Source organism: Ambystoma mexicanum, chromosome 5p, assembly GCF_040938575.1.
Source record: "Ambystoma mexicanum isolate Mex_15411 chromosome 5p, UKY_AmexF1_1, whole genome shotgun sequence".
Classification (NCBI taxonomy): Eukaryota; Metazoa; Chordata; class Amphibia; order Caudata; family Ambystomatidae; genus Ambystoma; species Ambystoma mexicanum.
Genome location: NC_090930.1, coordinates 659,908,247 through 659,930,092, shown reverse-complemented (window position 1 = coordinate 659,930,092; position 21,846 = coordinate 659,908,247). Strand labels below are relative to the sequence as shown.

General features: G+C 47.0%; 1 protein-coding gene across 2 annotated transcripts in view; it reads left to right on the top strand.

The window, feature by feature from the left end:
* The window catches only part of TAF7L (TATA-box binding protein associated factor 7 like), a 467,210-nt gene extending 446,530 nt beyond the window's left edge, over positions 1-20,680 (top strand). For both annotated transcript variants that reach the window (XM_069613027.1, XM_069613026.1), the window contains one exon: positions 19,870-20,680. In XM_069613027.1, the coding sequence (XP_069469128.1) occupies positions 19,870-19,914 (45 nt within the window). In that variant the 3' untranslated portion in view covers positions 19,915-20,680. The remainder of the gene's footprint in view (positions 1-19,869) is intronic.
* Positions 20,681-21,846: the final 1,166 nt, after the last annotated feature.

The window sequence follows — 21,846 nt, the reverse complement described above, 5'->3', positions numbered from 1 at the left end:
AGGAGCAGGCCCAAATACTAGACGCCCCTCTCACTGCAGAGGAACTAACGGAAGTAATCGCCCAGCTCCCGACAGGGAAATCCCCGGGGCCGGACGGACTCCCAGGGGAATTTTACAAACAATACAAAAATGACATAGTCCCGAGACTGCTAGAAACACTAGAAGAAGCATACGAGAAAGGAAGACTCCCGAATAGCATGTCAGAATCCATAATAATCCCGATCCTTAAACCAGACAAGCCCCCCCTTGAATGCGGTTCCTACAGACCGATTTCCCTAATAAACCAGGACTCCAAGATCCTGACGGCGGCACTAGCCAACCGCCTGAAAAGAGTGCTACCCACCTTGATCCACACAGACCAGACAGGGTACGTGCCAGAACGAAACACGTCCTGGAACCTGCGCAGACTCCACTACGTTATAGAAAGGACTAACCAGGAGGGAGGGGAGTGTGCAGTAGCCTCACTGGATGCAATCAAAGCATTCGATTCGGTGGGATGGGACTGGCTCCTGGGAACGCTCACCCACTACGGAATTGGTCAAGGGTTCATAAGATGGATAGAACTACTATACAAAGACCCGAGGGCGAGAGTCAAGACGGGTAGACAAGTCTCTGGGGAATGGGGCATAGAGCGAGGCACAAAACAGGGATGCCCCCTGTCCCCAATGTTATATATCCTGGCCCTGGAACCGTTCGCAGTATTCCTAAGAACGGATTACAAGGACACAGGCATAGAGATAGACGGGGAGACACACCAGATATCCATATACGCAGACGATATACTCCTTTACATACAGAACCCACGCACCCACCTGCAGGACCTACTAGAGGCGCTACGCGCGTTCGGAAGGTTGTCGGGAATAGTGGTTAATAGAGAAAAATCCTTGCTCTTCCCCCTGGCAGGCCTACGCGCAGTACCGTTAGATCAATTACCGCCCCTGGGCATCACATGGGCCCCGAACACCTTCAAATACCTAGGAGTGAACATCCATCACGACACCATGGAAACACACGCAGGTAACACACAAGTAGCCTTAGACAAAATAGAAAAGGCTATGAAATTCTGGCAGACCCTACCGTTGGGCATGATAGGCCGGGCGGCACTACTAAAAATGACAGTCCTACCCCGACTCTTATATTACTTTACGAACATCCCATACAACATACCGAGGCACTTTTTCAAGAACCTACACACAATGGCGAGAACCTTCATATGGGGAGGGGGACGAAACAGGGTGGCACTGAGCACACTACAGAGAAGCTATGAGTGGGGGGGCATCAAACTCCCAGATTTTGAATATTACTACTTGGCAGCACAACTCCAATTTGTAGTGAGATGGCTGGGTGAGGAGACCTCAATAGACACGATAATCATAGGGCCAACACTCCGGAGGTATCACCTGAGAGAATTACTATGGATCAATGCTGCCCAAGCCAAAGACCTACCCAAAATAGCCCAACTAGGCCGAACACTATGGAAAAGAGCCTGGAAGACACAAGGCATACGAGACCCCTGCTCAAGACACATCCCGCTGGCGGGGCTGGTGGACACCCGAGTGGCCAGCCTGACCACGTACAGAGCACAATGGGAAGACAAAGGTGTGGCCCAAATTGGGGACCTGTGGCGTGACGGACAGTGGGTAGAATTCCAGACCCTGATGGAAGAACAAGATGTACACAGGGGCCAATTCATCCTGCACAACAGCCTAGTTCAAACAATAAAGAAGAGGTGGAGCACTATGCCAGAGCCCGAGGACGATGAAGGAGAACTAGAGGCATGGTACGACATATCTGAAGGAGGACACACGGTGTCCAGACTCTATGAGCGAATACTGGGACATACCAACAGAAAGGCACTAACAGCACGGATGAGGTGGGAAGAGGAACTACAACAACCTTTCGAAGACGAGGAATGGAACAAAGTCCTCATGTACACAAAAAAGGTGTCCAGAAACGCCAGGTTCAGACAACTGCAGATATACATAGTACACAGAGCATATCTAACTCCCAAGAGAATGACGAAGATGGGAGAAGGGCAAATCCGGAGCTGCCCGCGGTGCGGAGACGAACAGGCCGACATGGTGCACATGTTCTGGTCGTGCCCGCAAATAGCAGACTTCTGGAACACGGTGAGAGAAAAGGCGTTAACAGCAGACATACAGATGCCAGCAAGAACACCAGCAACATACCTACTGGGCCTGTTCCCAAGGGGGCACCGGCAGATGATACACATAGCAAAAATGAAGGACCTAATGACAATACTAGCGAAACGCCGCATAGCAATGGCATGGAACAAGAGCGAAGGCCCCTCGAAGGAAGGATGGTGGGCTGACCTACAGAAATGGGCAATAGCAGAGACAGCAGTCTGGGCGAGAGCTACACAAAGGGGAGAGAGCGACAGCGGAGCCAAACTACAAGCATGGAACTCCCTGGTGCAAAACCTGTTTAGCAGAGGGGGCGAGGAAGATACGACTGACAACAGCGATCCAGACGACTCAGGAAACGAAGAAATCGAACCGCCCACGTCAGGAGACACTACACAATTCAGAGAGAGAGATCCAACGGGAAAAAAGGGGCGAGGTCGAGACCAGCGCGGACTCTGAATAGTGCAAATCCAATTGGGAAAGACCAGCAAACACATACAAGGACAAGACGGAAGGAAACTCCCAGAGAAGGGAGGGAGGCCACCAGGAGACCGGCCCCTCCGCTACGAACTTGACAACGGCCGGCGCCGGCCCCGAGGCGGCAACGGACCACGAACACACTGCGGCAGCCTTTGGGGAGAGGGAGGGGGGGAGGATGGGGGAAAGGAAAATGGGAGGGTGACTTTTGTTTCGGTTCTGTTCTGTTCTGTTTTGTCTGTTCGCTCCCATTCCTTTTATGTTGTAAACCAATAAAAAGAAGTTAAAAAAAAAAAAAAAAATGTATTTGCAGTATTTCCGCTAAGATTCGCAATTGCACGTTATTACCAATAACCTGATAGATCTTTCATTACTGTCAAAAGCTGTAACAAATGTAACCACCCGCAACTACAAATTAAGCAGTGGCCTTTGAAAGGCATTATAAAGTATTCCTAAGTGTTTTTGGTTTATTGTGATAAGTATTTAAAAGTAATTCTTGTGTAAATGTAATCAATATTTTAATATACGTGTAGGTGTAAGTATTTCTTTGATGTGCATTACTAACTAGGTCCAGTGTACTTACCTATAGCTCACATCTTCCTCTTATGATGAGCCTGAATGCTCTACCAAGGTTCCAGGAGTAGTACTGACTGATAATAAGAGTTTGGTATCTTCAGACCATTGGGATAGCTTACTAAAGTCTTACCTCCAAGTGGGACTTAAGGAAAACTCCCCTAACACTAGGGACAGCGGGTAAAATGACAAGCATTTTGTGAGTTATGCTGGCAGGGCTGTGTCCAAACAAACCCTGTGAAGGTGGATCATCCGCTGCATCTCAGAATACTTTAATCTGGCTGTAAGGGTGTGCCTGAAGGTCTTGGGGATTATTCGACAAGAGGGCTGGCTGCTACCCAAGCCCTGCAAAGAGGAGTTTCTGTTCTGGACATGAGCCTCTGTAAGGAGATTTTTCTTTTACAAATCTTTCCCCCTCTGTCATGAGCCTCCCAGCACTACTGCTGGACTCTCTGGGATATCTGACTCCGGAGGTGAGTGAGATCTTTTTGTCTCACCCACTTCCTGCATGTACTTTGGTTTTGTGTTCACTGGACCACTCTTAACATGGACCTAGTAAAGGGTAGATATCTCCCCCTAGTGTTTTTGAGCCTCATGCTTTCCTATGGCAGCACCCCCAGACTCCCAGTCAGGAGTAGTCACTCACATTTTACAACTGGGTTATTTTTACCGTTTGCAGCACAAGCCATCCTCGGTGGAGTGCTGTGGGGACACTTTTTGTATCCCGTTAACTTTGATGGAAGTGAGTGTTGTTACTTTCTAGGCATCCCCTGAACAGGCTGGCAGCAGTTGTTACTTTTTACCCTATTTTTCGAATGCATTGATCAAGGATGCTGATGCAGCCGTGATAATGCACTATAGGGAACCATATTCTCAAAATGGCTCCCCTTGTAGTTTTAAGTCCTGTTCAAGGTGTCCTGTCTTTTGTTGGCCGTCCTTCTTCCTTCACAGGTCTGGGAGGGCCCTTTCCTTTCATGCACCTTTGTAGATTTCTTGCAGAAAGCTTCTAAATGTTCCCCCTTGTCTGTATGCTGACAGGAAGTGGGGAGTGTTCGACCAGACCCCACTGCACATTCCTCTAGGAGACTGTTGCTGGGGAAGATTCTGGGAGGCTGGCTGTTTCCAATTGGACAGCTACTTCAAGTTTGAATGTTGCTTGTGTCCCTATTGGAGGGCTGGGGTCGCCACAGCCCCTTTTTTGGATATTCGGAGACCAGCTGGACCCAGGAACATAAGTCGACCAGTAGACGCTGACGAGGGATGCCAGAGGACTGCATCAGTGACCAGTACTGGGCCAGTAGAAACCGTTGGGTTGTGCACCTCCACCTTCTGATCGACGAGGTGCCTTCCTCCCTAATACTGTGGGACCAATGAGTAACCTGTCCTGCTCGAGTTTGGACACCAGTTTTCCACTGTTGAAGCGTGCACCGCTGCATTAGCTGTGCAAGGCCCGACTAGCCAGCTTCCGTTGCAAGGTCTTCCGGCTGCCCAAACAAATGGAATTCAACATGGACCTATTCAAGGCTCTGCTGGGACTCCAGAAGTCTGCTCTGTTGCCCTCCACCAGGAGATGTGCCTACAGTGCCACCAGCGTTAAACCACTGAGTTGATGAGTGTCCCCTGACCCTGTCACTTCAAGAATCCCCTCTTCATCGTGGAACAAAGCCAGGTCTCCTGCCTACCATCTGGGGTCGCTGGAGGCTTCTCTAACCGGGGGTTACCGACCTCAAACCCGCGACCAGGTGGCCCTGCCCGACAACTTCAAGGTGAGCCTTGTTTCTTCCAGTGATTTGCTACCGCCTGCACCTAACTTTTGGGGAGTTCGGGGGGGGGAAGCTTGGGTTGCTTAAATCTATTGACCTCCCCCATCCCTCTTCCCTTAGGGTTTGCATTGGGCGCAAGGTCCTGCTTACCGTAGCACTATCCAGTGCTGAGCCAGGGTGGCGGTCTCTGGGCCATTAATTCTGTGGGTCCTCCTGAAGACTGCCAGGGATGGTAATTGCTCCTCTTCAAACAGGAACTGGACTTACAGCTTAAGTCTCTCTCGCCCATTCATTTCTATGGTCTGCATTGACTAAACCTTGTACTGCACCTGCCTGAACGGAGTGTATCCTCTTGACTACTCACCGCCATCCTCCAGAGCCTTTTGGGACAACTAAAAGATCTTCAGAGACTTTGAGTAGACTAGGGCTGTGAGATGACATCACTTTCTCCCTACTTTGAAAGTTTGTATTAACTGTGTCTGCTATGTTCTATGCTCAAGCACTTTAAAAGTAGTGTGTAACCCCTATGCTTAACTGTTATATCTAAGCATGGTTAATTCCTCTATTCATATCTTTGTAATCGTGCGCGCAATGGCATCCTGCGTTCCATTTTGGAATGCCATTGTGCGCAGTTTTCGTTGTCGGTTTATTCAGTTTTCCCCCAGGGCACAGACTTGTGTTGGGGTCTCTTTCATGAAATAAACATATTTCTGAGGCTTGTGGAATCTGCTTAGATCACATGCTGTGCATAGGCCGACATCTAGTGGAAGCTGCGGAGTATTACAGTTTGTTTTTCGAAACTCGAAAATGGGCGTCGACACAGGCGTGCCAGTAATACTATCCCTAGTGTGACGTCCACTGTACCCAAGATCCCTCACGCGTCTAGGATCCTCAGATTGTTTTTTTCCGCCATACTGGTCGGAAGCATCTTGCGGAGTCCCCTGGCCGTAGCCATACTTTTGCTAATAATTGAAATTTATAATTCTTTATTGACATCCTTCCCCACCCCAACGTCGACCCTCGACACTCGACGACGGCTGGAGAAGACATCGACTGTCGGCTGCTGCACGACGGATCTGGGCCTCGGAAGGCCGCTGGCCTCGGCCCGGGCCTGGTAGGCCGCTGGCCTCGGCCCTGCAAGTAGGGAGAGTGGGGGGTGGTACATACTCTTCACTCTTGGTATATAGGTACACTTATATATTTCCTACACTTACCAGCCCGCTGCCTCAAGGTGCGTATGGAGAGTACCCCTTTCCAATTCTGCCCCAAGTGCAACCGCAAATACCCTTGGGTCGACAGGCACGCCACGTGCAATCTCTGCTTGCCGAGGGACCACCCCGAAGCCAACTGCAGAGCGTGTAGTAGGTTTAAACCTAAGACACTTAAGGACCGTTCGACAAAGCGTTGGGCCCACCACGCCAGGCAGGCGGCCATGGCAGCGGAGGGCGCCTTCAGCGATGGCAGCGACGCTGTACTTTCGGACGGCGAGGGCATTACGGCGTCGAAAGACAGCCGAGCGCAGGTCCCCGACCTCGGAAGGTCGTCCGGCAGGGCGGCTATGGGGAAGACCCCCGGTGACGCAAGCGCTACACACCCTACACACACTAAGCACACTAAGTCCAACCGAACCTCGTCGACTTCTCGGAAAGAGGCACAGATAGAACGGTCCGACTCGGTGTCCTCTGGGCGCTCTCGATCGAGATCGCCTAATGACGCAAGGCAATCATCCACTCTTGCCAAGAGTGCCTCGCTCCCTAGACTAACGGAAGTTCGATCGTCGGAGGACGAAGACGACTTCCACCCCCAGGCCGCGCTCCAAGAGACGGAGCCCGCAGTTAACACCAGCGAGGCCCCACGCTCGAAAAACACAGATACCTCTCCCGATCCTCGACGCCAGGCGTCGAAAGTCTCCGGGGCCTCCAAGGGACAGGGAAAACATTTTTCCACGCACGGGGAGGGGGGGGAACAGCGGAAAGCACATTCTTCCACTCCTGTAAGGCCATCCTTCCCCCCTAAGCAGACAGACAAATTCAAGTCTACTGAGAGATCAACATCCAGCAAGGGTACCCTTGATAAGTCCCCTAAATTGCCTACTAAAGTCATCCCCTGTTCCAAAGAATGGTCCAGTGAAGACATAGACAGGGTCATGTCAAGGATGTCTTCCTTGGCTGATTTTTACGACAAGAATCCAGAGCATTTCCTCTTGTATGACCCTCAGGGGGCCACACCCTCAGGTTCCACTGATCCTATCCCCCTAAGTAAAAAGGCCCGGTTCGAAAGACCTGAACCCTTCGAGGTGCAGCCTTACTCTACTCCATACTCTACTCCACACCCCAGGTACCAAGGAGAGCCTTTCCCTGAGGGGGACCAGGAGTTTGAAATTATGAAGGAACAAACCGGGACGGAATACTATGCGGATGATGAGGACCAGGAGGAGGGAGAAGATGAGCAGGAAATATACAGAGTAGATTCCCCGGTAGAGAACGAAGCCCCAGTTACCGACTCGCCAGTCGATAACCAGCCCCTCCTTAATGAGGTTCTCGCTCGCGCGGCAGAACATTTTCACATCGACACCCACGGTGTACAGGAGGAAAGGGACTTCGCAGAAGAATTGGTGGGAGAGAGGAGGCCGGTCGCTCAGACCATCCCTATCCTTAAATCCATCCAACGAAGAATAGATCCGTCCCTGGTGAACCCAAACCTCACCAGAGCAGTCAACCCCAGGGTCGAAAAACTTTTCCGGGCAGCCCAGTCTGACCCTCTCTATATAACAGGACATCTTAAACCAGACTCCCTAGTTGTTACCAACACTCGGAAGAGGGCTGGAACACCCTTATCTTCGTCAGAAGCTCCTCCCGACAAGGAGAGCAAGAAACTTTACGGGTTTGGCAGGAAGGTAGCCTCAACGTCCGCCTACCAGGCAAGGATTGCTAACTCCACCACCCTGTTGGCCAGCTACAACTGCCATCAATGGGAAGAGGTCGCGGCACTCATAGCCTCTGCTCCTGAACCGTTAAAGGGCCAATTGCCTCGGATCTCGGCAGAAGGGAGAGCCGTGTCTGGTTGCATATTGAAAGCAACTTTCGACGCCGCGGACAACGCAGGGAGATTGATAGCAGAAGGTACTGTTATCAAAAGACATGCGTGGTTACGGCAGTCGGGGTTCAAAACAGAAACGCAGGCTTCATTAATAGACAAGCCGGTGGAACCCGATCTATTGTTTGGGAAAGCGGTCGAAGACACACTGGAAAACGCCAAGGACGAATACGAAACACTGAAATCCCTTGGCCAACTAACCAACAAACCCCCTAATCAGAGGGGGAACAGTAATTTTCGTCGCCCACGCGGCCAAAATTCACAAAGAGGCAACTATGCCCAGGGACAGGGTACACAGTGGAACAACAGCCAGCAGTCTACCCAAGGTTACGGCAGGGGTAACAAGAGGTCGTGGGAGAGGCAGAGGCAGCCCCAACAAGGGAGCTGGCACGCCTCCACCAAAGCAGTGACGCTCAGTTCAGGGTCCCTTCTCACGCAACCCCAGTAGGGGGACGCATTTCCAACTTCACCCAGGCTTGGGAAGGGATCACCTCAGACAGATGGGTGCTGTTAACAGTGTCCACAGGATATTGTATAGAATTACTGCAGCGTCCCCGGAACCATCCCCCACGACAAAAAGTACACTGCTTAGAACATCAGAAGATCCTTCTCGAGGAGATCGCCATTCTGCTAGAAAAGGACGCGATAGAACTCGTCCCAGGACACCAGGTAAACAAGGGTATCTATTCAACTTACTTCCTTGTGCCAAAGAAAGATTTGACAATGCGCCCAGTATTGGACTTACGGCCTGCCAACAGGTATGTCAAGCCCCAAAAATTCCGTATGACCACGCTACAAGAGGTAATCCCCCTCCTAAAAAAGGGGGATTACATGGCAACCTTGGATATGAAAGATGCTTATTTTCATATTTCCATGCTCCCGGCGCACAGAAAGTACTTGCGCTTCAAGGTGGACAGTCGCCACTACCAATTAAAGGTACTGCCCTTCGGGATAGCTTCAGCACCAAGGGTATTCACCAAGGTACTGGCGGTGGCAGCTGCACACCTACGCAGGGAGGCAATCCCAGTGTACCCTTATCTGGACGACTGGCTCATAACGGGGGAAACCCCAGGAATTTGCAGGACAAACATTCAAAGGACTATCGACCTCCTCCACGAATTAGGCTTCTCAATCAACGAGAAGAAGTCAAGCCTGGTGCCAAGCACCTCAAAACAGTTCCTAGGAGCAATTCTAGATACTCAGAAAGGGTTGACCTTCCCTTCGGAAGAGAGAATTCGGAATATACTACTGCAAATTCCACATTATCAGTCCGGTCAACAAATAACGGTACGCAAAGCAATGCGGTTACTGGGCATGATGGCGTCATGCATTTACCTGGTCCCCAACGCGTGACTGCGCATGCGTCCCATGCAGGAATGGTTGGCGAAACAGTGGTCTCAGGCAAGTGGTCAGTGGGACGATCTAGTGGTCGTTTCGCCAACACTTGTACAAAGCCTACACTGGTGGACAAGAGAGAATCTCGCAAGGGGAAAACCCTTTTACGATCCAGAAGTACAGGCAGTGGTGACTACAGATGCATGCCTGACTGGGTGGGGAGCTCACCATCTCCACCACACAGCTCAGGGTCTCTGGTCTCACTCAGTAGCCAAGAACCACATCAACCTGCTAGAGCTTCTGGCAGTATTCCGAGCGCTTCGGGCGTTCGAGCCCCATCTACTAAACTTGTCGGTGCAGATCCGGACGGACAGCACGACAGCCATGTTCTATCTGAACAAGCAAAGGAGGGACTCGTTCGCAAAATCTGTCCAAACTTGCCCAGAAAATCTGGATATGGGCACTCAGACGGAAGATCTTCCTGTCATCGCAACATGTTCCAGGGGAGCTCAATTCCCTAGCGGATGCTCTAAGCAGAGACTCCCTCCCAGAAGAACACGAATGGGTCCTTCACAGAGAGTTCGTAGAAGATCTCTTCTCTCAGTGGGGTTTCCCCACTATAGACTTATTCGCCACAAGCGAAAACAAACAATGCCCAGGATTTGCATCCAGGTTCCCCCAGCCAGACTCCCAAGGGAACGCCATGTGGATGAACTGGTCAGGGATGTTTGCGTACGCTTTTCCACCAACTCCTCTCATCAGGAAGGTGGTGTACAAGATGAACAAGGAATCGATGACGCTCATCCTAGTTGCTCCCATGTGGGCGAGACAACCATGGTTTCCACACCTACGCAGGATGGCGGTGTGCGAGCCCATCAAACTTCCAGCCTGGTACAACCTACTGTCCCAGCAACAAGGTCAAACAGTGCACCAGCAACCCAACTCAATGAACCTGGCAGCATGGCTCCTGAGGTCATAGAGTTTGGACATCTCAATTTACCACAGAGGTGTATGAACATCCTAAAAGAATCCAGGAAACCAAACACAAGGCACTGTTACTTTGACAAGTGGAAGAGATTCGTTATTTGGTGCCAGAATAAACAAATCAACCCTGTTGATTGCACTCCTTCCAACGTTGTGACATACATGCTCCACCTGCTGGATGCAGGATTGGTTTTTAACTCTCTGAAAGTACACCTGGCAGCCCTCTCGGCTTACACCACATCCCATAACAAGGTGTCGTGGTGGAAAGTACCAGTAGTTAAAGCCTTCATGGAAGGAGTAAAGAGACTTCACCCTCCTATTTCGAACCCACCGCCAGGATGGGACCTTAATGTGGTGCTAGCTAAGCTCATGGGCCCCCCTTTCGAACCCATGCATAAAAGTAGTCTCAAACACCTGACGTATAAAACGGCCTTCTTAGTAGCCATTACCTCTATAAGAAGGGTCAGTGAAATTCAGGCTCTGTCAGTGCAGGATCCTTTCTTTACTATCCACAAAGACAAACTGGTTTTACGCACACACCCTAGGTTCTCACCTAAATTTATATCAAAGTTCCATGTAAACCAGTCCATCGAGCTTCCGGCTTTCTTCCAGAACCCGCAAAGCTCGGCTGAGGTGAAACTACACACCCTAGATGTGCGTAGGGCGGTCCTCTACTATGTAAATAAAACCAGACCGCTAAGGAAAACAGATCAACTGTTTGTCTCCGTAGCTACAGGCAGAGAGGGAGATCGCGTCTCTAAAGGCGCTATCTCGAAGTGGATTATCAACTGTATACAGCTGTGTTACTCTCTTTCTGAAAAGACTCTGCCTTTTACGCCAAGGGCCCACTCTACTAGAGGCATTGGGGCCACTCTGGCTTTCATTGCAAATGTTCCCCTCGACACCATTTGCAAAGCAGCTACTTGGAGCTCTATTCACACTTTTACTCAGCATTACTGCATTGACACTCATTCCAAGACAGATACACAAGTGGGACAAGCGGTTCTAAGACACCTGTTTGCTCATGACCCTTCTCACATCCCACCTCCTTCTTCTGGTACTGCTCGCTAATCTATGCACAGCATGTGATCTAAGCAGATTCCACAAGCCTGAGAAGGGATACATTACTCACCGTAATTGTATTTCTGATGCTTGCATCTGCTTAGATTCACATGCGACCCACCCTTCCTCCCCTCCGAGAGAAGGCGCATGATTGCTTGTAGTCTTACCTTTCTGTCTATCTGCTTGGATTATCTGCACTCACGCTACTCCTCATGCTTCCTCATGTCAGAAAAAATACAATCTGAGGATCCTAGACGCGTGAGGGGTCTTGGGTACAGTGGACGTCACACTAGGGATAGTATTACTGGCACGCCTGTGTCGACGCCCATTTTCGAGTTTCGAAAAACAAACTGTAATACTCCGCAGCTTCCACTAGATGTCGGCCTATGCACAGCATGTGAATCTAAGCAGATACAAGCATCAGAAATACGATTACGGTGAGTAATGTATCCCATATAGAACCCTTCTATAGTGGTGGACCACACATTTGCTGGTGACGAAGATGGTATTCTATTAAAAGACCCCGACACCCGCTGATATTTCCCGATTCATCGAAGTTGGAAAGATAGCCTCTTTTAGTCTCATGAGGTGCGAGGTGGGAACAACAGAAGGTTTCTCCTGTGGTGTGAGATGGAAGTACGGAAGATTTTGTATCACTGATGCAGTGAGTCGGTGTAGGCCAGCCAAACTTCCATATGAGGATAGGCACTGACACGCAAACTTTGGGCCATAAGAAATGCTCTGTGCCTGAGGCATAGTGAGGTGGGGTGCTGGTGAGGGATTGCTTATTCCTTTGTCTGAGGCTAATTCAGGGCTTGGGCTACCTGTACTGTAAGTGGCAAACCCCTCCCCCCCCCCGGTTCGAGTCGGAGCCAGTAAGGCGGGCGAATCATTCCTGGTTGGTGCACCTTGGGCAGTCGTGCCGCATAGAATCAGGCACGGTGTGCGCATGGGGGCTGCTAATATCCTGTATACTGGCGCCAGGGAAATATGTCTTCGGATGGGCGTTTCTTTCTCGGAGAACCGGCATCATATTCTTCATTGTACACATTTGTGAGGAAATGGCAGCATCTTCAGGCCAGAAGTGGGACAATTTTGGATAAACTTTTTTTCTTTTCTTCGTTATTGACGTTTTGTGAACATTAAGGCACTTTCAGGTTGCTGTGCAGTGGGAGGTCGCTACTGGAGGGACATCATTAGTTGTCATTAGTTGGTTTACTCCAAGTAGAGAAAAAATAAGCCTGGTAAAAATAAGTCCCTTAAGATGGTCTTGGTTAACCGAAATGCACTGGACGCTATTTGACACAGGCCTATTTTTTAACTGTTTCCTGAATAAAGACTACCCTTCGTGAAAATTCATAAACTATTTGATAAATCATAATTTATACATACTTACAAACATTGATACAACATATAGTGAATAATCGAGTGGATCTCCACACAGGTCCTTCCAGTTGTCTGGGATACCCAACGTAGACTAACATTTGGCAAGTATATCTAATCACCCCATAGTGCGAATGGGGCGAGATCTGGTGACAAGACTAAATCATTGAACTAGAACTACACAAATTGCTCACAAATCGGACATATACAAGCTGTGCCCACCCAACCCCACTTGGTGATCAGAAAATTACCAGATTGTGGAAAGGACTGAAGGCGAAGAGGGGGGTGGTGGAGATGGAGATGGAGATGGGGATGGTTTATATGGCAAAGCCATGAGGAGGTCAGAGGTGCAATATGGAAAACAAGTAAATGTGGTATTTGAAAGACACATTTTTCTTTATGAAGCAGGGGGTGGGTGAGACTGGATAATTGTGTTGCTGATTTAAGAGGGTTATTGGCATCTTTCAAATTCACGGGAAGGGAAGATGAATACATTCAGGATCAATTAATGATGCACACACCTGACTCTAAAATACAGGAAAGGTTGTGGTTAAAAACCCTCCTTTACAGGATGCTTTGTCTATTGCGAAGGTTATGGAGTTGACAAGTAAACGTTTATAGGCGGTAAACAAAAAAATTGGAAGGAAAGTGTTCAGATGGTGAAAGGTAGTGGGGAAGAGTGGGGGAGAGAGGTGTCTGCTGAGGATTCTAAGGTGTGTGCCTTGAAGACCAACAAGCCTGGGATGGGGGCACAATAAGAGTTCCCAGCAAGGGGGGCACAAGGGGAATTGTCCTCAGTGCGGGTTTAAAAAACATGGAATCAATCCTAGGGAGTGTCCAGCAAATAGAGGGAGATGCAGAAAATGTGGCACAGTTGTTTCATTTTGCCAGCTTTTGCAAAATCAACTCTGCTACTAAATTGGGGGAAATTGGAATACAATGTGTCGTTGAAGAGAAACAAGATTGGTCAAACAAAGTGGTTCACATTGTGGGGGAAGTTGGTGATGATGAAGATGGGGAATACTCCCGCCCCCCCCCCACCCCCCGTGGTGGACATTGTGGTGGCAGGGAATGTGATTAAAGCTTTGGAAGATTCTGGTTCACCATACACCGTCATTTCTGAGACTAAATATAGGGAGATTTGAAGTGACAAAAAACACACATTGCATACCACTCCGAGTGTATAGTGGGGAGGACGATAGATATACAGGGTTTTGTGTGGTGCGATGTTGCACATGGAAACGCATGGAACGCATTCATGCCAAGGTTTGCGTGGCTGGCTGGGGAAGGATGCATCAGAGAAATTCTGAGATTAGGTTGGTAGGAGTAGAGTTTTCTGCAAAGGTATTGGGAGGTTAAGGAGTTACACGCATATAATTCAATTGTTGGAGAATGCAAGTCCTAGCATGCATAAACAGGGGGTTGGGGGGGTCATTGGACCCATGGAAAGTAGTGTGCAGCTATCGCCAATAGTGGTGACTCAACGTCGGGATGGAAGGATCATGTTATGTGTAGATTTGCGAGATTTAAACAAATATTCTAGTGAACCGATACACTTTAACCAAAGTTGAAGAAATGCTTTCCACCATGGAGGAAGCTGAATGGTACTCCTCTCTTGATTTATCTTCTGCCTACCACCAGGTGGACCTTCAGGAGTCATCCAGAGCGCTCACAGCGTTCATTACACCCATGGGTGCATTTCAGTATAAGAGATTACCACTTGGGTTGGCTTCTGCAGCTTCAGTTTTTCAAAAAGAGTATGGAAGATCTGTTAGAGGGCATACTCAGCATCCAATGTTTCCATGACGTTGCTTTGGGGGGGGGCAAAGAGTGAGTTGGAACACAATACCAAAGTGAGGGAGCCTCTAGGGAGGCGTGAGACAGCAGGATTGACAATAAAGAAAGAGAAGTGGCAGTTTAAAGTTCAACAGGTAAAATGTTTGGCCCATAGGTTGTCAAGCAGGGGCGTAGAGACTTGCCCGGAAATGGTTGATGCTATTTTGCAAATCAAGTCCCCCTTGAATAGGGATGAGTTAAGGTCATTCTTGGGGGTGGTGGTGTTTTATTCAAAATCTGCTGAGAACTTTTCTTCCAAGTGTGTAGTATTAAAAGATTTGTTGAAAGGCAGAAGAGTTTGTATGAGGGAGGAGGAGGAGGAGTTCTTCAGGAAGTTAAGAGGAGCTGGAAACCTCCCGTACTTAAAATAAATCTGATACATCTCATGAAACTACCATCACTGTGGATGCGTGTTCAAGGGCTATAGGTGCTGTTTTTACTCAGTGCAAACAAGGTGCTGAGGTACCTGTGGCGTTTGCCTCATGGGCGTTGTCTTCCAAAATGTCAAGCTATTCCACTATTGATAGAAAGAGAGAGCTTAGCTTGTTATTGGGCATCACACTATTTTAAAACATATGTATGGGGTATTCTTTACAGCATAAGGAGTGATCACAGGCCATTACCTCATTTGTTTACTACTAGAGAATCGGATTTAGCAACCCGAAGAATTGCCAGATGGTTGTCAGCCTTGCAGGGCTTTAATTTTATGAAGTTTGTGCCAGGTCGTTGCAACCCTGTTGCAGATTATTTGTTGAGGTCTCCGAAGGAGGAGGTGACTATTGGAGATGGTGTTGATGATGAATGGGTAGCCCAAGTTGGGATTACAGTGAATGCTGTGTTTTCTAAAGAATTGTGGTTGGAGGGTATTGAGAGTGGCGTGGAGTTAAAGGGGGCTATTGCTAGAACAATGTGGCTGGCTTTAAGGTGAGGAAATTAGTTACCCTTTTTTGCAAAGTAAGGGAAGAATGGAGTTGCTCTCAATGGGGTTTGACAAGAGGGGCAACTAATGATTCCCCATCCCCCTGTCTTTGTGCAGTGAACTTGTCATGCTGGCCATTTGGGGAAAGATTTGACCAAAAGAAGATTGAGAGAAAGGTTTTGTTGGCCGGAAATGGACAGTATGGTTGAGTTGGTGGTGGGGTGCTGCATACGATGTGGTGCCAGTGACAAATCCCTTAAAGCCCTAAAATTCGAGATTCTGGTAGTGTGGAGATACCAGAACGGGCATGGGAAAAAAGTGGCAAAAGTTCACCATATAGAAAATCATCTCACAGCACTATACAATCCAAAGTGTAATGGATTAGTTGAACGAGTATCAGCATTATTAGAGGGTCTATCCAGCTGGCGTTTGCAAATGGGATGGAGTGGAGGTTTTGTGTGCAGTAAATGTTGAAGGCATATAGGGACACGCCTCGCGTTCTTACAGGTGTTCCTCCTCTTGAGAAAATGAGGGGTAGGAAGATGTGTTCTCAGATGCTTCCACAGTGGTTATACGAAAATGACAGGAATGTGGATGAATTCTGGCCCACCAGAACAGGTTTGTTGTGTTTTGGGGATGTGGTACGCATCAAAAAAACCTTCTGGGTAATGAAAGGATGTTTGTGTTACTTTGACCCTATACAAGTGGTAGGAGTTGGGGGAAAGAACATGTGGTAACGAGTGATGGCAGACGTTGGAGTATGTAAAAGGTTGCCATGTCGGGGTCTTTCTAACAGAAGGAGCAGGAGTGATAGCCCTGTTGAGGTGAATGATGGCGTGGAGTGGTATCAAGGTCTTGGGGTTGTTGAAGGACATTGTTCAGTGGATGAGGATACACATTTCTGAGGTTGTGGGTGGAGGTGATGTTTCTTTAGAGAGGGAGGAAGGTGTGGAGGAGGGCGATGGGTTGAGATCCAGGTGTGGTCGAACAAGAGAGCTACCATTGAGACTCAATGATAATGTAATGTCAGGGGTACAGTCCTCATAGCAGTCTTCGTTTATGTATTATAGTGCTTAGTAATATTCTTGTTGTAAAATGTGTATTTTTTTCTTTTTTATCCCCTAACCTTTTGTACCTGCATAATATAGGAGGAAGCATACGTTATATCTAAGCATGGTTCATTCCTCTATTCATTTCTTTGTAATTGTGCGTGCGATGGCATCCTGCGTTCCATTTTGCAATGCCATTGCATGCAGTTATCGTTGTCAGTTTATTCTGTTGGTTTACCCCGAGTGCACGGACTTGTGTTGGGGTCTCTCATGGAATAAACATATATAGAACCCTTCTATAGTGGTGGACCTTGTCATTTATCACCACAGTAACCAACTGTGAGTTGTATATATGTGATAAAGTATTGCTAGCCACCTTATGATATTTTAAGTGTGCCTTAATGTAGTGTTGTAATAAGTGTTATTTTGATAATTTATCTAAGTGTTCATTGTACTATCCAAGAGTCCACCTTCCTCCTTGGTTCAGCCTTGCTGCTGGGATATGCTACTACAGTGAGTGACTTTGCTCAACTGGGGTTGTAAGAAACCTTGCTAACCCTAAGTTGGGTTTTCCAAGTCCTATCCCAGATAATTACTTTTAAAAACCTTCCTAACAGCCTTGCTGCACATGTTCACCAAACATTACTCCTTGGATTACCAATTGGGGCCAGGCGCCCACCTTGGTAGAGTGAGACTCGAGACCTTTCAAGTATAGGTGGTGTCTTTGCTCTCATCCGGATCTGCATACTGCTTTTGGAGTCTATCGTAGATGAGGAAGGAATCCATTACAGGATCAAATTACTTACCACTAAGTAATGTTCTTTCTGAAAGATGTTTCTCCTCACCCTCCGATCTGGCCCCAATTGCCAGATAGGTAGTGTACCTTTCGGTTCTCTGGTCCTTTAGCATCAGGGTTCTAGGGAGAAACGGAAGAACTAAGGTCACAGGTCACAGGGCGCGGCGACTCAATATATCCATCATAAAAAGAATTACAGAGCGCCAAGTCATTTGTTCTTTACTTGTAATCAATGTCCTTTGCTCGATGGTAATGAGTTGGACGGCTGGCCAAAGTCATTGTTTGACCCCTTCCCCACACATACTAGGACTGGTATTTACTAATCTAACACCAGTCCTAGCATATCTGGAGAAAGTGCTGTATAGTGGGTCATGTGACCTACAGTGACTAAGTGGACCATCTGTCAAACTCATTACTGTCGATCAATGGACTGGATACCCTTTACTTTGTATGTACATGTGATGAAGATAAATGACTAACCACGCAATGTTGGTGAAATTAAGTGTCCTTTTCGTGCAAAACAATAGATCAACATAACGAGATATTGTTAAGGACCACAACAGCTGCAACTGTTCTGTCCAAAGCAGATCAAGGGAAGGCCATCCTTGACATATTGGGGACACCATTTTTGTGCTGTTGAGACAGAAGCAAGACCAGTCGTCATCAAGGGCCTGGTTACTAAAGGCGGTGCTTGATGTTTTTCTCTAGTAATAGGAGTTTGACGCCTGGGTAAAAAATTGCTCAAGTCAGAGGGATCAAGGTGGGGAATGCTTTTTGATCAACAGAGTTGTCTTGGGAAGATGGGTAGTGCAAGGCCAGAGTTGGGACCTTCATGAATACGACCAGGGTCCTTCAAAGTGGCACAGGGGTAGACGGAGTGGCTAGTGTAGGCTGTGGTTAATTTTTAAGCATTTGCAGCATGCATATCGATTGATGCATTTGTGTCGCAGCTTTTAATGTGAGTGAAGTTAGTAAATTGATTTTTTTTTTATTCTGCTGAGGCTTGACATCATCTTTGGTCATGAGTGAGTAAAATAAAGATTTGGTAATGGAGAAATAATCTCTGAACTGTCTTAAAGAAGGCTTGCGGTTCGGTAGCCTTGAAAGTGGTTCTACTGTTTACCATCCCGGTCGATCTGACTCGCTTTCATGGCTTAGAGCGTAGCTCTATGCACTATGAGGGTGATCACGTTGTGGCTTAATTAGTGTTTGGTTCAGTGTGGCGATTGTGTGCTAGCGGGTTGTTGTAGTGAACGATGGGGCAGGTGGCTTTTTTGCACGTTTGCCTACATAGCACGGCTATTGATACAGTCGGTTCTTATCCTCTAATGGAACCAACGTCTCTGCCTCTTATAGTGCGGACCCACTACACGACCATAACGGTTACCACAAAATATCTGAATGCCACAAAGTTGGATATTATCTTTTCTTGGCTCTGACTTTCTTGAACTCTTTGGCCTATGTTGGACAACAAGACAGACCTGTGAGACCCTTCAGAAGAAGGATATTTGGAAACTACAAACATAAACTGGTAATCAAAGGACGTGCCAAAGAGTTTAAATGTAAAAGGAATACATGCAGATACAAGTAGGGCATTCATGTAGGAATACATGAACAGGCTGTGTGCCACATTTATAGAATTCCTAAAACCCACATATAATTACAGATTCTGCTATGCAGCTCTAGAATCCACATTAATCTAATTTTAACATGTGCAAAGTAGTTAGGCTGATTGAAGACTTGCCCACGCAAGGGGACATTATGCAAACACCCCTATGTGAGGGAGAGAGCGCACGTACACCCCCTTGTGTGGAGGCTAATCCCATTTCAGTGCCACGTGTGGACTGCCCCTATACATTGAACATGTATGCACATTGCAACATAAAAGAACATACTGAAAGCAGACCTGCGTAGAAGTAGCGCTGTAACTCACTGGCATGATGTTTTCTGTCAATACAGTAATACCCACCAGGAAACCAGGAAATGGGAAAGAACACAGCTGCAATGGAATTCTGCCTGTGTGCAACGTCCAGATTAGTGGTAGGAGGATTGATTTGCCTCAAGGTGGCGCACACTTCGTATTGCTTTCGGTTGTAAATCGAACCTTTAAAATGAAACCTGCATTTCATTCACGCACGTTTCCGGCTATTGAAAAGCATGGATTATAGCAGACACGTCTCAGTTGGAGAATTAAAATGGTTTCGTTGTCTCCTATTTAAAATTAGAATGTTACTAGCTTTCTAATAAATGGTATATCCTACTTTCAAAATCGACCGAAAAATACTCCCAATTCAAAACCTTACCAGGAAGCCTAAAAAACGTTGCAATATTTTTTCAAACGGGCAATCTTTGGAAACCTTTGGGAGGCCATTTCGTCCACGTCAGGGAATTGAGATTATTTTTTAAATTTACTTGACTGACAATAATCCCATTTCCTTCTCTTTTGTTACAGCTTTCTTCACTTCAGGAACAATTGGAATCACTCATAGAAAAGTGACGAAAGACGCTGCAGATCAAGAGCAAGAACCACCCTCTTCTCTCAGGGTACATTAGAGGACTTCCTGGGGACTCCAACTTCAATCCCAAAGCCCCATTTGGTTACCATAAGTGTTTGTATGAGTACCAAGGCACTTGTTTGGAGGATATCTGGGGCGGTGTAACGGCCGGCATAGCAACAAGTGGCTTTTCATACAAGATCAAAAACTGAATCCTCAAAAAGATGTGCTTCCTGGGTGGTGTTAAAAGTGCATTGTAACTGTCCTTTAGAGTAGGATACGAAATGCACACACAGCTGTCTTGAACGTTCATCAATTGAATGAAATACACTTAGCTTTTTCATCATGAATGAGGTTACTGCAATTGCTTTTTGCATACTGTGGGTCCTGGGGCTCTATGGAATTAAAAATAAATCGCCTAATGCTGCTCTTTGAGGGCAAGGGAGGATTTGAAATGGGCATCTTGGAACTATACCTCAAATTCAGTCATGTGGAGACTCTACTTGAAAGCAACAGGGACTCCATATGTCACTCCCGGCTTTTATCACAACAGGGATGTCAAACCTACGGCATGATTTGCCATTTTAATTTTTATGTTTGTGATTTTTTTTTGTATGATATTGGTCATTTGAGTTTTCTTTTCTCACTCAAGTACAGTTAACGACTTGTTGGCCGTTGGTATTTAAAAAAATTACATTTCTCTCTATTGTAAAGATGTTTGTTCTTTTGGGAAAATGCAGAAAAATAAATATAACTTTGTTTACCAAACATGGCTGTTTTTTTTAGAAATTAGGAGCTTCATTTTGTGAATTTGAGTGACTTATCTGTGCTATGTACCGAGGAGGAAAGCCAAACTAATAAATACGTTGGTTTGCTGCTAATTGGAGCTGGCAATTCAAAAACGGTTTAAGTATTGCTTTTCTTTCCTCTGAAATCTACTTCTCTATCGAAAATGTTCTAAAAAATGATTTACCTTCCCTGGAGCAGTTGGGACTGGAAACTTGAATTCAGTTTGGTTAAATGTCCAATGTTAATTACCGTTGCTTAAAAATGTAGTGAAAATGTCATTTTATAAGAGAGATGCAAATACCCCACATCATATTCACAACTGGATGTGAAAAAATGTGCAACGTTTGGATAGATTTTCAGTTCACATGCTATGAATAGTCCGCAACTGGTGTTTGGTCTGGATTATTTCAGTTTCTTGTGGATTGTATCAGGACGGGTGGATCAGTATTGCCCTCGAGATTGGGTGGATCCACAACAGGATCCCTATGTGGTGCGGGTGGGTTCACAACACGATCCCTATGTGGTGCCTATGTACAGCCCACAAAGCTCCTCTGTGCAGAAGCTATTTTCAGAGTGTGTTTTTCTGTCGTCCGTTCAGTCGTGGTAGATGTTTGAGCAATGGAAAGACTAAACCTACCAGACTTGAAAAATGGCACAGTAAACACCAAAGGAAGTGCTGAAGATTCCATTATTTTTGACAATGTACACAAAGTATACCCTTGGATAAATTAATGAGGGCAAAATGGAACTGTGGTGGCACAGAATGTTACCAAGAAGTGAAACAAGCATATTGCGACAGATATCTGACAATGTAATACCAATCACAAAGCAGAATGCGGATTAATGAAGCAGAACAGCTTTACTGTAGAAGTCAACCAAAGCACAAACACAATAACCTCGGTTTCTTACTGGGTGCATCAGCAACTCGCACCAAATTTACCAGGCATTTAAAAAACATAGGGGAATACTCATGTTAGATGCAGGTATTAATGAATATGTCATGTTGTGCCTGTGATTGTATACGCCAAGGCACAGGGGGGCAGTTTATAACCTGGTCATCTCAGTATTCTAAAGACTCCAACTACAAGTGTCTAGCTACCAACTAAACCAAAATGATTTTTATAAATGCAGCACATGTAGAGTTT